Here is a 16,041-nt window from a genome sequence, read left to right as displayed (position 1 = left end):
GGGGGGGGGGGAACAAGACTCAAAATTACTAATGTCCTTGAGAAAGATGGTCCACTTAACCCAATATAAGACACCAACAACTCTATTTAGGCTTTTTCTAATGATGGTGTAAGACTAGTAAGAGTTTAAAACTTCAAATGTCTTTTCACTCACCTTCTCCTTTCCTCTTAAGCATCCTCTTACCCACTTACACTGTTGCATCTCATTTTTACTTAAGTTACAAAATGTTCAGAAATTCTCCTAAAAAGCAAGCATCCTTCAGAGAAGAACACCTCTATTATTTTTATGCCAAAATTAGTTTTGAAATTTAAAAAGCCAAGCAAAATTTCACCTATATAAATTATAGGAAATAGTTCCCACAGGGCTGGAAGAGAGGATAACTAGTGACTGGAAGTGGACACAAATAGGCTTCTGGGGTACAGATAACGTTCCATTTCTGGGTGCTGGTGTGTTCAGTGTGTGAAAACTCTCCAAACTCTACATTTTCACATATTTAAATCTATATGACAATAAAAAGCTTAAAAAAACAGAACCATAGTTATTCGTATTATAGGAAAAAAGAACACTTCTTATCAAATTAAAAGACACAAGATCTAAAAGTTAAGCAGATGTTAAAAAGGGAAAATTCATTTTCACATTCTTTACAAAACCTGAAAGTACTGGCCCTATATTTCTCATAAAAAAATGTACGATTACTAACCTGGAGGGCAAACCAGCTGGGGCATATCCATGTTTTGTGTTGGATTCATAGGCTGTGCAGATACAATGGCAGGATCAAGTGTCTGGTTTTCAAAATCCAGCATTGAATCCTACAAGTTAGGATATAACGGAATTAAATAATGTAAACACATAAGCCTTCAGTTAGTTAGTGTCTGACTGAACTGCACCTACCTGTATGAAATTATAGGGCCCCTGCATTTGCGCCATAAGATCCTGGACTCGCTGTCTTCTCACAAGGGGATCTGCCTGGGCCACCGGAGTCAAAGAGTGGGGCTCTGGTACTGAAGGAGATGCAGCCTGAGGCTGCTGCTGGAGTGAATTTACCACCTAAAGTGGAAGCAGTGGGGGGAGATGCAGACTGGTAGAATCAAAGAGCTCCATTCATGACCATCACAACAGATCCCTGAACTATATATATACAGCACATAAACAGGATAGTAGGCTTTAATGTAGTTACTCCAACTAACCACAATTATCCAAAATTTAACATTCAGTGCTATCTCTTCTACAGTATTCCCTATTCCACAGGATCACCATGTAGCTTTTCAGATTTACTTTATAAACTGCTTTCAAAAGAATGACTACCCATGCTCACTTCCTAAAAAAACATATTGTGCTTAAACTGCTCTGCTTTCTATAGTAAGTAAACTTATATTTATCAAATACATATCCACCTCAGGACCTGATAAATAGCACTCAAGAAAAGTTATTTACTATTGTCATCAACACAGCACCATCAAAGAGTTTCAAGAGAAAGTAACTTAACCAAAACTAGCTTTTCTAATAATTGACCTGTAAAAGTGAATAGGATGGCCTGAGGCAGTCAGAAAAAAATATGAAGAGGGCCTCTGAACTAGACATGAGGACCTGAAAAACGGTAATGCCAATTAAGGGACAGAATTAGGAAACATTACAAGAAGTCTAGAGCATTAGGGAAAAGGAGGAGTCTAAGAGGACACTCCAACATAACCCCTGGAAGGTGGGGCTTTTCTCCATGTGAAAGCCCAGATTTTTAAACAGCAGCCTGGCATCAACAATAGAAAATCATATACTGTAATAATCCTAGATAACTTTTTTCCCCACTTCCACAGATAACTTCATATAAATTTTCTTTGGCTAGATCAGCAAAGCAAAAATTCTATTAAACATACACAGGGATAAATAAATTGCTTTTTAAACATAATGATCCTGTTATATTTAATCAGTTTAATATGACAGTAAATGTGCTAATAATGCAAAATTTTAAATCTTAATTTGTGCTGAGGAGAGATAAAAAAGACTAATTTTTTTTAATGTTTATGTTATTTTTGAGACAGAGAGAGACAGAGCTTGAGTGGGGGAGGGGCAGAGAGAGGAGGAGACACAGAATCTGAAACAGGCTCCAGGCTCTGAGCTGTCAGCACAGAGCCCGATGCAGGGCTCGAACCCACAGACCACGAGATCATGACCTGAGCCAAAGTCGGCTGCCTAACTGACTGAGCCACCCAGGCACCCCTAAAAATGACTAATTAAAACAAAAGACCAACTTCGCAACTGAGAGAACTCTTACCTCAACTGTTTCAACTGTCCACTCATCTACTTGCTCCTTTTCACCACTGCTGAACTGTGTTTCTGCCATAAATTGCCTATTTACATACTGCAAAGCAAAATAAATGTTTGAGAACTCTGTTTGAAAGGCAGAAAAAGAAAGCTAGCATTAAATAAAAATCATACCTCTGTTGATTCAACTTCGCTTTGTTCCGTGTATTCTTCTGCTGGCTCAGGTTCTAAGAAGTTAAAAATGCATATAAATGGGTGTAAGAAAAATTTTTTTAATTAACAATTCATTTAGACTCCAAACAAGTTAACAGTTTACATCAAACAGCCAGAATTTATTTATAAAGTTATAATAATTAGCAGTAAATTTCTGTATTCCATCATTCTTACAATAATATATTTAGAAAGAGTTTTCTATACTATTTATTCTAGAATAAACTAGGCTCAAGAGTAGTTATTTGGGATTAGGTATAACACCAATTAAAAGCTAGAGTAGTATCAGAAAGCAGCATACAGATCAAAATCTCACTATTTTAATCTACTTGGTAAAAGTGGTTGGAGGGGGATGGGGAGGAGACTTCCTTATGTTGATCTGCAACTATAAATTCCACCAATGTACAATCTTCCCTTCTCATTTCAACCTAATAGCTAAGACTTGTATAAAGTGCTTACTAAGTGCGAGGCACCATATACATACTTCATGTACCACTTTCGCAACAGAACCTGAGATGGAGAGAAATTCAGTCACTTGCCCAAAGTTACACAGCTAATCAGCGTCAAAGCCAAGACTTCAATCTAGGCAGTCTGATTCTTTTTAACCATTTCAGAATTCATGTTCTGACAGTGGTTCCAATGGTACTCAGAATTTTATTAATCAAATTATCATAAAAGTACTCCTGGTAAGTGTTTACCTACAAATTAGTGTTGTACTGAAGTTAATTAGAAAAGATCCCTTGCCATTGAGAAATTTACAGTTCAAGATTATAGAGTTATAATCTCCCCATCATTTAAAACACACACATCCTCATACTATCCATATATTAGCATGGTAAACAACAATAAATCTAGGTATGTCAGCCAAAAGGTACTTAAAAAGTCCTAAAACACTTCCCTTCATCTGTACTCCAGGCCACCAATATTGCAACAAAAGAAGTATCAGTTTGTAACAGTGATGAAAACCAGTAAGTAAGTGACTGATATTTAATACCTCTGGGAATTATTCTTAATATGCATGGTTTTAATATTTTGTTTTGTTTAAGGTTTCCTTAAAAATCTCAGTGCGCATACATAACTATATAAATGAATAGCTTGAACTTGTGGCAAAGGAGAGTAAAACCAGGATTCCTAAACTACAGTTCATATACACATAAGTACTCACCAGCTTCAGCTACCTGGTCTTCAGCTGCAGGTGCTGAGGCCGCCTCTTCTTCCTCACATAGCCCATTCTGGTGGTTGTGGGTGCTATCAAAGTAGTTTGACTGGAAAACACGCTCAACAATCTCCTTTAGAGCTTTATCTAAAAATACAACATGAATTATCATGTTAGACTATTGGGTATGCCTGACCTGAGTAAGATTCAACATGCTACAAAATATTGTGGTAAGAAAAAAAACCTTATCAACTGTTACTGAACCATACATATAAAAAACATTAAAGTCCACTAAGGACAGAAATTATGGAATGACAGAGAACAAGAAGAACCTATTAGTATTAAACTCATTTATTCTATGAAAGTCATTGCAAAAAAAAAAAAGCTGACAGTTATCATTTATTTATTTTTATTTAGCACCTCCCTGTATGTTAGGCAATGTGCTAGGCACATTTACATACAAAGTATGTAAAAGATACAATATCTGCCCTAAGTTTACAGTCCAATAGAGAAGAGTTATCAGATACAAAAACAGTAAAATCACATCTGTGAAAAATACTACAAAGAGGTACAATGGACTGAACCTAAGAGGCACAGGAGGCTTTCCTGGTGTGTGAGTGCTACAAGAGCAGAGATCTAGAAGATGAGTAGTAGAAAGAAGTGTTTCAAGGCAGAGGCAACAGCATTTACAAAGCCCTTGTAAAAGGATAAGGATATAGAAAAAGGTTGCCAAGTACAAGAAAATGAAAGCATGTACTGTGGCTGAGGAAGAATAAGGAGGAAGAAAAGCATACAGACTAGGCTGAAGAAACTGAAAGGAGTTAGAACATACAACATCTTTAAAGACAAACATATGTAAAATGTAACTGAAAAGAAAGCCATTAAAAATTCTTAAAGAGGGATGGGGACGGTGAATTCAACTAAGAGACTGAGTCCACTAGAAAAGAGACAGGGAGAAAAGGAGGAGAGACAGATTCAGAAGATATCTAAAAGGCAAAAACTGTCACAATTTGGTACACACTAAGATTTAAGAGGGTAGGGCAGGGGCGCCTGGGTGGCTTAGTCGGTTAAGCGTCCAACTTTCGCTTAGGTCATGATCTCACGGTTCTTGGGTTCGAGCCCCGCATCGGGCTCTGTGCTGGCTGCCAGCTCACAGCCTGGAGCCTGTTTCAGAGTGTGTCACTCCCCCTCTCTCTCTGACCCTCCCCTGCTCAAGGTGTCTCTCTCTCTCTCTCAACTAGAAATAAATTTAAAAAAGAAAAAAAAAAGAGGGTAGGGCAGCAGGTGATGGTGTGTGTCAAAATTCATCTAAGGTTGCCTGGGTGGCTCAGTCGGTTAAGCATCTACTCTTGATTTGGGCTCAGGTCAGACAGAACCTGGCCTCAGGCTCCTCACTGAGCACGGAGGCTGCTGAAGATTCTCTCTCCTCCCTCACTCAAAACAAAACAAAAATAATCTCAATTTCCTGACCTTGTAAATATAGAATATACCTACATATGTAGAATGTACCTATTCCCTAATCAGTCACCACACAGAAAAACAAAACTTCCCAGGACTATATTAAAATATTGTAAAATTCACTCTAAACAATAAAACTACTAACAACTTTTTCTATGCCAAACATTTCATGTTTTCCTTCCCCCACTTCTAAGGCTCATGACTCAGAACTATTCATTTTTAAAAATGTATGCATGAGGGACCACCTGGGTGGCACTCTCAGTAGGTTAAGTGTCTGACTCTTGATTTCAGCTCAGGTCATGATCTCATAGTTTGTGAGTTTGAGCCCCGGCGTCAGGCTCTGTGCTGACAGCACTGAGTCTGCTTGAGATTCTCCCTCTCCCTTTCTCAATATAAATAAACATTAAAAACAAAACCTATGCATATAAAAACACTAACTTTAATACATTAGTACTTCTTCATTAGCTATAAAGACATTGCATTCCTAAGATAAGTAAACAAGACTAGACTAAATAACACCAAAAACAAGCTATAAGCTTATACACTTAACCCTTGTTACTCATCAATAATGCTCATGAAAAATTGATCAAGCTTAACCTGAAACTACTTTAAGCTAGTAAGTTTATACACATATGGAAATTTCTTCCCAATCAAACTTGACGTACCTATTTGTGGCAGAACTAAAATCAAAAGGCCAAAAAGATTTCCTTACAAAGAAATACAGTACACAAGTTAACAAACTAAGAAAAAAATTTTAATTTTTTTTTGAGAGAGAGAGAACATGCGCACATGGGCGGGTAGGGCAGAGAGAGGGAGACAGAGGATCCTAAACGGTCTCTGCTCAGGAAGCAGAGAGCCCAACACAGGACTCAACCCACAAACTGTGAGATCATGACCTAAGCTGAAATCAGACACCCAAACAACTGAGCAACCCCAGCACCCTGAAAAATTCTTTTTAAAAAAATGTTTGTGCCTGGAGCCTGTTTCAGTCTGTGACTCCCTCTCTCTCTGACCCTCCCCTGCTCACGCTGTCTATCTCTCTCTCTCTCTCTCTCCTAGAAATAAAATAAAAATATTAAAAAAAAAAAAAGTTTGTTTATTTTGTGGAGGAGAAATGGGCACAGTAGGGGAAGGGGCAAAGAGAGAGGGAGAGACAGATAATTCCAAGCAGGCTCTGAGCAGCACAGAGCCCTACACGGGGCTCAACCTCACAAACTAGGAGACCATGACCTGAGCCAAAATCAAGAGTCAGACACTTAAACGACTGAGCCATCCCGGTGCCCCAAGAAAATTATTTCTTAAATGAAAAGATATAAAAGAGTTGTTTCTTCATATTTGATTTACCCATTTCTTTAAAGCAAATACATCACAGTGTTGCCAATTAAAGCCTTAATAAAATTTAACTTTTTTTGCCAAACAGCTAAAAATAAGGCATAAACACTTTTACCTTAAGATGTTCAAAAATCTACTTCCTTAAACCACCTTTGTAAATAGCAAAGATAAGAATCTATTATTTACTAAGGGAATAAACCTAAAATTCCTAATTTACTGAGGAAGTGAAGCTTAAACGTCCTTCGTTTTCCTTAAAATCAATAAACATTACATATCTGAGGTTAAGATTTTCAAAAATACAAAAGAATTAACGTCCTCAAATTAGCAGCAGTCTATGAAAAACTAAAGAAAGACGAAGGCAATGACCATGAGTAAAACGTATGAGGTGCATCATTTTTTCAGCCATGAGGAAAAACCAGTCCTTATCTAATACAAAGAACCCTGGAAAGTCTATTCAGTATTAATCTGTCTACCTCAGGCAGAAAGTAAGATTCAAACAAAATCATGTTGAGTCAGGATTCCCATTTCTGCAGATTTACTGACTCATGCTGGGGTTTTACTACACACATGCGCGCATGCGCGCGCACACACACACGGAAGGAAAAAAGGAAATAAACCAAAAAGTAACAGTAGATGAATGTTTGTTACACAGTTCTAAAATGTATTCAATAAACATTACTTTTTAAAAAAAAACTAAATTTTAAAGATTCTTAGTATTTTAAAAAATTGTAATACTCACAGGTTGTTCCACATACAGACTTTTCCTTCCCTTCCAGCAAGTCCCACAGGTGAATGGAGGCATGTTCATACTGCTCATTTAACCTTATAATAATTAAAAAGCTAATTAATTACATTTTAGTTGTCAATCAACATTTTGAAGTTTCTACTATCAAATACCACTATACCTCAAGCTCATGTCCCGTTCAGGGTCTGCTAATTTGTAGAATTCATCCAACAATGACAATTCCTCCTCAGACAAGATTGGCACTCCATTCAATCCTTGCTTCAGGTCAGTTCGCACCTCATCGTCTCCCAATTTGTCCAAAACATATTGGAGCTCAAGTACAGTTTTTAAACGTTTTTGTTCTGCCTCTTCTCTCATAAGCTGCTCCCGACGCGCAGTCTTCTTTATTGTTTTCTGAATCTGCGTGAAAACATAAAGCATACGACGTTAAAATGAATTTCACAAAACTCCCAGTTTAGTTCAACCAATTTCATGTCCAATATAAACAAGACTTTACTCGATGAGTTATGTGACCCTGATACACAAAATGAAGATTCCTAACTTACAAATAAGAGTTTAGTATTTAATAACATCATCTGTTTTAAGCAGGTGTTAGAAATTCAGAACGCATCTTTCTGTATAAAGTATTTCAGTGCATACCACTGAAATGTTGCCAATAAAATGATGTTTGGGATTTGCTTCAAAATAATCTAGCTGACAGGGAACAAGGGAGTAGGTATGGGTATATATGAGGCAGAACTCTCCATGAGATAAAAACTACAAAAGATGGGTATGGGTATAGAGGTGTTCATTATATTCCTTTGTTTTGAAATTTTTCATAATCAAAACTATAAAATTTCTAATTAAGCCCGAGTCAATTGAAAAAGAAACCTAAGTACTGCAACAATAAAAAATCTTACCTATATCCATCTCCTCTGTGGAAAAATGGTCCACAATTTTCATTTTAAATACCTACTATCGACTTAAAAAGAGATGCTAAAACCCACCACTGCTTCCTCACCCCAATGCTTCCTCACAATCCACTGCTATTATTATATTATATTATATTATATTATATTATATTATATTATCCCAACATTTCGAAACTAGTGACAAAAACTGACTTGTTTTTATGAATCAGGGGATGCTGGCAGAGAAAAAGAAGGTGGCAGTAGAGGACAAATAAATGCTAAGTACACATGTATTTTCCAGTATTCCTTTTACTAGTCTTTTACTTTCCTGGGAAGGTTGAAGGGAGAGCATCAACCGAACTCAAGTATGTCTCTCTTTTCTCATGTCCAGTGGCAGACTCGGGTCGAAGAATGGTCAGAATTTTAAAGCAAGGTCTATCTTTTCAAGAGACACGAAAATGTTTTCCTTCCTACCTTCTCCCCTTTCTAAAGCCTCACTGGGATAAATTGAAACAGAGAACACCAAAATAAAGACATACGAAATGTATAATAAAGGGAGAAATGAGGGAAGAAAGACATAGGAGAACAGTGAAGTCTACAATAAGACAAATCTATGATGGCAGCAGAGAGGGCAGCAGATTAAATGATATTTAGCAGTAAGTGGCAAGTGAACAGTACATATTAACAGAGATATGAAATCGAAGCTAGGGCAGTCTAGAAAGCTTTCAAGGAGAAAGGAACATCTACTCCTTAGACGAGCCTTCAATCTTACTGGGGGTGAGGGGGTACAATTTTAGAACAGAGAAGCAACCAGTAGCCAAAAGCCAGAAATATTATAGGAACAGAGGCAGGAATATGAAATAAGTCAATAAAACCAAAGAAATAAGATAAAGAATGCCACTTTGAATAAAATGAGGAGTTCAAGTAAGGAGATATGAAATCTAGAAAAGGTAGACTGGAACTTGATTAAAGAATTCCTGAATACAAAACAAAAAAGTTGTTTTTGTGGGAAACTTTCCTTTGTGCGGAAGTGCGATAAAGGATCAGAGTTCAATAACAAGACTGCCAATGAAGTTAAAGACCCAATGAAAAGTTCCTGAAAACCAGTGTTAACATAAAAGCAAAGCAGAATACAAGTATTTTCACTTACACAGTGTTAGTAGTTTTAGAAATAGATTGATTCTATTATTAAANCCTTAAAAAAAAAAAAAAAAAATCAGGAAAGGGAATTGGCCAGGATTCATCTGACCTAAGAGGAGCAATTCCCAACTTGGGTGTAAATTAAGTTTCCTTTATTTCATTTTGAGGGATACCATCAATATTTTCCAACTTTAACCAAATTTAATAAGTAATAATAAGTGCACGAAATATAATAGTTATGCATCAAATACTGCTCTAAGCACAACCTTGAGATGAGGGAGGTACCATTTTTATCACAATTTTACACATTAGAAAACTGAAGCACTGTGATAGCCCCACTCCTCTCCCCCCCTTCTCTTTTGATAGTCTGGAAAACCCTGAGTGATACAAGGTTAGACAAGTTAGGTAATTCAAAGTCCTCTAACTATTAAGTAAAAGTGGCAAAATCACAAGGTTCAAACCAGAAAGTTTCGTTCCAGAATCAGAACTTTTCATCTCTGTAATGCAATGTCTCTCATCACATAATAAATTATTTTGTTTATTCATTTTACCAAATCAGAGGCAACTTTCTATTTCAGTGCTGTTAGCCTTTCTCCACATAAGCTAACACTAATTCAAAAAGATATTAATTTTCTGGTCTCAACTTTCAAATTATTTGACTTTGCTTGTATTTCATTTTTGTCCTGTTCCCAAAGGTTTCTATCACATCCAAAGATGTATGGGAAAAACACATCACCACTTTACCTTGTTGGATCACAAGTTGATACAAGAGCAATGTATCCCAGTCTGCCACATTCCTTAAGATCCCTAATGGAGAGAGTGATTACCAAAAAACAAGACTCTATTTTCTGATACTTATCAGAATTATAAGATGGTCATTAGGAATAAAGGAAAATAAATGCCCACTGTGTGTGTGTGTGTGTGTCTGTGTGTGTGTGTGTGTGTGTGTACAGACAAGCTAATTTTTTAGAGATCTTCAGGGTAACTACTGTAAATGTTTGTCATATCTGAAACTCAGTCCTTTTAAAAGGAATCTTTCAGAGCCCAAATATCCATCAAATGATGAATGGATAAAGATGATGTGGTATATATATATACACGTGCACACACACACAATAAAATACTACTTGGTGATGAAAAAGATAAAATCTTGCCATTTGCAGTAACATGGATGGAACTGGAGGGTATTATGCTAAATGAAATATGTCAGTCTGGAGGACCTGGGTGGCTCAGTCAGTTACGCATCCGACTTCAGCTCAGGTCATGATCTCTCAGTTTTGAGTTCCAGCCCCACACTGGGCTCCGTGCAGGCAGCTCAGAGCCTGGAGCCTACAGCCTGCTTTGGATTCTGTGTCTCCCTCTCTCTCTGCTCCTCCCCCATTCACACTCTCTCAAAAATAAACCAACATTTAAAAAAAAATGTTTAATGTTAAAAAAAGTCACTCAGAGAAAGAGGTTTTCACTCGTATGTGGAAATTTGAGAAACTTAATAGACCACAGAGAAAGGGAAGGAAAAATAAATTACAAATAGAGAGAGAGGCAAACCATAAGAGACTCTTAAATATAGAGAACAAACTGAAGGTTGGTGGGGGTGGGGAGTTGGGCACTGAGGAGCGCACTTGTTGGGATGAGCATTGGTTGTATATAAGTGATGAATGATGGTTATGTACTCCTGAAGTCAAGATATATACACTGTACGTTAGACAACTTGACAATAAATTATTTTTAAAAAATTTTAAAAAGGCATCTTTCAGGTGTTACTTTAAACTTTACAGAACTGGAAAGCATCTTAGATATAACTGGGTCTAGTCTTCTCATCTTGCAAAGAGCTTATCAATGGAAATGAAAAGAAATAAAATTTTCTGCCTCCCTTTTTAATATTTCATAAACATATACATAGTCTTTTACTTACATCTTGACTTAATGCCATGAAACTCCTCTGTAATTCTTTTGCGAACTCCAAGTTATTTGTAACTTCCTGGTACTTAGATACAGCATCCTAAAATAACAAAGACAGAACCCAACTTTACTGGAAATACAAAGAACCACTTAATGTTCTTATTTAAAATAATGAGCAGAAAATCTTTAATAAAAATGTAGCAACTTTACCAGCTGATCTTGATTAAGCCTTTCCCCTTTGTTCATTCGTTCCTGGTAATCATCAAGCTTGCCCTATGTAAAAAGAAAAAAAGAATTATGCCCCATATTAAAGTATATACCAGCCTAACAATGCTAAAATAACAAACCCATATAATCTTCTAAGTTTGTCTCAAATCTTGCCGTAAAGATAATTTTTAACTTCAGTTTAAGTCTGTACATAAAATAACTTAGTTTAATAATTAGTGAGCTAAAAAATGAATGTAGATACTCCAGCCCCTGCTGAATGATAACCAAATTCTTTACAAGCCAATGACATGACACAACACTGCTTATTTAGGTTTCTCAAAAAAGATATGCATAAGACGGCCTGCACAAATGGTTCCCACCCACGTGGGTGAGGGCCACAATTCGATTATGATCCTACTTCTACAGAAGCATACCAGACATTTTATAATGTTAAATTCTTGTCCCTTCCTCACCCCTTGCCAAAGAATTGGTGTAACTAAGTAATATAAAGAGTGTATTTCCCTGAATAAACCCACGTGCATACTGTCTTTGATATGCCTCATCCATTTCTCTTGAACAACAGGATACTCCAAGCTATCACGTCATCTATGGATGGTGCACGACTCAATAGCTTTGCTTTATCTTCTCACAAATGGACTTAAATGTATGACAGTGGGAACAGAAAATTAACCTCTGGTTTAAGTCATCTTACCCCCCACCCCCACTAAAATGAAAATGTTGGGAGTTTCCCAGGCTAGGCTACTCTTAGATAAGACCCCAAAGAAAAGATATTCAGGTAATACAACAGCCAAGAATTCTTGACAATTCTTGACAACAGTCAAGTTATTGTTTTAAAGGTCAGAGTTCAGGGCGCCTGCATGGTTCAGTCAGGTAAGCATCCAACTTCAGCTCAGTCACAATCTCATGGTTTGTGAGTTCAAGCCCCACATTGGACTCTGCTGACAGCTCTGATTCTGTGTCTACCTACCTCTCTCTCTCTCTCTCCCTCCTTCCCTCTCCCTCCCTCCCTCTCTCTCTCTCTCTCAAAAATAAACACTTAGGGGTGCCTGGGTGGCTCAGTTGGTTAAGCGTCCGACTTCAGCTCAGGTCATGATCTCACGGTTTGTGGGTTTGAGCCCCGCATCGGGCTCTGTGCTGACAGCCAGCTCAGAGCCTAGAGCCTGTTTCCAATTCTGTGTCTCCCTCTCTCTCTGACCCTCCCCTGCTCACGCGGTCTCTCTCTCTCAGAAATAAATAAAACATTAAAAAACAAAAAGACATTTAAAAAATGTTTAAGGGGCACCTGGGTGGCTCAGTCGGTTAAGCATCCGACTTCAGCTCAGGTCATGATCTCACGGTTTGTGGGTTTGAGCCCCGCATCGGGCTCTGTGCTGACAGCTAGCTCAGAGCCTGGAGCCTGTTTCAAATTCTGTATCTCCCTCTCTCTCTGACCCTTCTCTGCTCACCAGCTCTCTCTCTCTCTCTCAGAAATAAAGAAAACATTAAAAATTAAAAAAAAAATGTTTAATAAAAAAGTAAATAAAAAATAAAGATCAGAGGAGCAAGAATAAGTAGAAACCTAATTTAAAGGACAGAAAATTTTCAATTAATATAATCACAATAAATTATGAACACATATTGTCCCTTACCCTTAGCAATAATAAAATTAGCCACAAAACACAAAATAATTCTGATGAAACACATTCAGGGTCAAGAAACAAGTTTAAAAACAATACTAATAAGTTGTTTTAGGTCAAGTCATCCATTTTCTTAGCACCAGAAACATTAGTCAACTTGCATAACCATTTCACCCTAAACTAAAAGCCTAAAAATTCTAGTTACCTTGAGGCAAATACAAGAAAGATAAACATTAAAACATTAAGGGCTGATCAAAGTGTCCAATTTTATGCTTAGGTAGATTGTTTCACATAATAACCTCCGGCCAAAGAGGTATAAAATTCAAGTCTACCAGTTAAAAAATGAAGTTGTGTTTTACACTAATCTGGCAGTCCTAAATCCAGGTACAAGTTCTGCCCAACTGTCTCAGAACACTCTCTGAGAACGAATAAAGATAATTCATTCATTTTTTAAAAGGGTGGGCTATTTTTAAGAAATAAAAAAACAAGATTTGCTTTTAATGATGACTTAGGGTATAATAATACTGTTAGAGTCGGGATTCCTCTATTTAGAAATATACAGACAACAGAATATGCACAAATGGAAAAGATGAAGTGCTAGGACAATAAATATTCTGAATTCACTACTAGGCAAAAGAAAAACTGCTATTCGCTCACACCTAGCATTTATTATCTTCCCTTTTTATACATTCTTCAAAGAAACCATTGCTAAATCTAAAATTACTACAGAGCTGAGTGCACTATATACCCCTCACAGGGTAGAGTTTTATATACCTAGCTTAATCATTTAATGTCTTATGAATTTAAAGCCATACATGCCAATCAGTATGGATGGTTTATATGTAAAAACATATATGAAAAGCTTTTTTAATGTTAAGAATGGTAACCTAAGTGGTAAAATTATAGGTGGAACTTTTTTCCTTTTGCTTGGTTTTGTACACTTAGATATTCTGCAATGAACTTATACAGTTTGTATAATAAAAAAGTTAAAATTTCATGCTATAAAAAAGCTATTAAGATTGGCAGGTTTTAGGACACTGCCAGGACTTTAACCTATAATAATCCTTGAATATGAATCTATACTACCCTATAGCTGGGCAAGCTATCCTAAAGTAGAAAAGCTCCAGGGGCACCTGGGTTGCTCAGATGGTTAAGCATCCAGGTCTTGGTTTCAGCTCATGTTCATGAATTAGAGCCACATACTGGGCTCCATGCTGAGAGTGAAGAGCCTGCTTGGAATTCTCTCCCTCTCTATGCCCCTCTCCCACACGCACGTGCGCGCGCACTCTCTCTCTCTCTCCCTCTCAAAATAAATAACCTTTAAAGAAAAGCTCCAGTTTTCTACACAATATCAAATTTAGTATTTATCCAACCCAAAATTCTATGACAGATTGCATTTTCCAAAAATGGCCACAACTGCAGTTCTACACACTGCTCTACAATGTGACCTTGGCACTGCACCATTAAGAACCAGCCCAATTCCTCTGCCATAGTACTAAGTAGGATTCAACCAAGAGAGTAGAGTGGAAGTGACCCTGCAGATCTTCCAAGGCCGTGTCATAAAAGCAATGTATCTCTATCCTATTTGCTAGTCACTAACAACACTTGTGTTTGGAGCCCCAAGCTATCATTTAAGAAGTCCAATAGCNACTCCAATAGCCCTTCTTGCAGTTTGTGGGTTCAACCCCCCACATCGGGCTCTGTGCTGACAGCTCAGAACCTGGAGCTTGCTTCGGGTTTTGTGTCTCCCTCTCTCTGCCCCTCCCCTGCTCATGCTCTGTCTGTCTCTCTCTCAAAAAATAATAAAACATTTTTAAAAATTAAAAAAAATAAAGTCCAATAACCCTGAGGTTGCCATGCTATGAAAAACCCAAGCTATGAGGTAGTCTTATTTAATAATTCTGGTCAGCAATCCTAGTGTTAGAATCTTCCTCGCCCAAGCCCCAGACATGAAGTGCACAAGTGTTAGTCTTCCCAGCTGAGGCCCCAGGAATCATTAGCACAGGGACACCAATCCCACTATGTGCCCTGTCTGAATCCCTGACATCTGTGTGTATGATAAAATGAAATAAGTTTTGGAGTAATTTATCACACAGGAGCAACTGGAACAAGGGTAAAAGAAAAATCAAAAGAAAGGGAAAGCAGCTGCTATGTGAAACTTAGCTTCACAATACACATCTTCATGAAATACCATCACCAAAAAATAGGTAAAAAGACTTCACAGCCAAAACAAAGATCTATTTCATTAGAATTCATACATCTGTTTCTTTTGATTTTTATACTGCTATAACAAGTTTTCAATTCATAAGAGCCATAATTTAAAAAAAAATTTAATGTTATTTTTGAAAAAGAGAGAGAGAGAGGGAGAAAGAAAGAAGGAGAGAGAGAGAGAGAGACAACGTGCAGGCCGGGAGGGGCAGAGAGAGAGAGGGGGAGATAGAATCCAAAGCAGGCTCCTGGCTCTGAGCTGTCAGCATAGAGCCCAATGGAGGGCTCAAACCCACAGGCTACAAGATCATGACCTGAGCCAAAGTTGGACACTTAACCGAATGAGCCACCCAGGCGTCCCAAGAGCCATAATTTTTAAAGGGAGGGCTGCCACTAACACCACAAGAAATGACAGTTTACTGTGACAGAAGAAATATGTTAAAAAAATCATGACATAATTGAAAAATCTCAAGGATCTTTAACAGGGTTTTCAAAAGCAGACCACACTTCTTTAGTAAACCTGGTAATGTGAATTAATGCAGCTGTAGTGATCAATTTTAAAAAATGTTACTAATAAAATGAAACATTTGAAAAACATAGGTCTTTCATGAAACATTTTTCTAACCATAATAAAATAAAAATTTCATGACAGCTTTAAATTTTTCTCTACAGCCATTAGCACTTGCTATACTACTGTTATAAATATCCTATCCCCTTGTCCTTACCCAACCTTCAAAAAAGCAAGATGTTGAGTCTGGTCAAAGTGCCTAATAGCCTTCATTTGAGGAAACTCAAAACTTACTAATAAGACTGCAGAGATAATTTAAAAAGTATTCTACATTAAAAGACACTAGTTTTATTTTTGTCTTCCTTTGTCTGTATAATACAGGATCTCCTGGT

At 37.2% G+C, this 16,041-nt stretch overlaps 1 protein-coding gene across 1 annotated transcript in view; it reads right to left on the bottom strand.

Moving 5' to 3' along the window:
- CAPRIN1 (cell cycle associated protein 1) overlaps window positions 1-16,041 on the bottom strand; it is a 39,603-nt gene that overhangs the window by 13,109 nt on the left and 10,453 nt on the right. The window contains exons 3-11 of the mRNA XM_077777475.1: window positions 11,300-11,362; window positions 11,103-11,189; window positions 7,321-7,559; window positions 7,155-7,237; window positions 3,635-3,772; window positions 2,434-2,486; window positions 2,270-2,356; window positions 892-1,047; window positions 701-809 (exon numbers count right to left, since the gene is read on the bottom strand). Of these exons, the coding sequence (XP_077633601.1) occupies window positions 701-809; window positions 892-1,047; window positions 2,270-2,356; window positions 2,434-2,486; window positions 3,635-3,772; window positions 7,155-7,237; window positions 7,321-7,559; window positions 11,103-11,189; window positions 11,300-11,362 (1,015 nt within the window). The remainder of the gene's footprint in view (window positions 1-700; window positions 810-891; window positions 1,048-2,269; window positions 2,357-2,433; window positions 2,487-3,634; window positions 3,773-7,154; window positions 7,238-7,320; window positions 7,560-11,102; window positions 11,190-11,299; window positions 11,363-16,041) is intronic.

This window comes from Crocuta crocuta, unplaced genomic scaffold (genome assembly GCF_008692635.1).
Source record: "Crocuta crocuta isolate KB4526 unplaced genomic scaffold, BGI_CrCroc_1.0 scaffold384, whole genome shotgun sequence".
Taxonomy (NCBI): Eukaryota; Metazoa; Chordata; class Mammalia; order Carnivora; family Hyaenidae; genus Crocuta; species Crocuta crocuta.
This window is presented reverse-complemented; position numbering and strand designations above follow the sequence as displayed.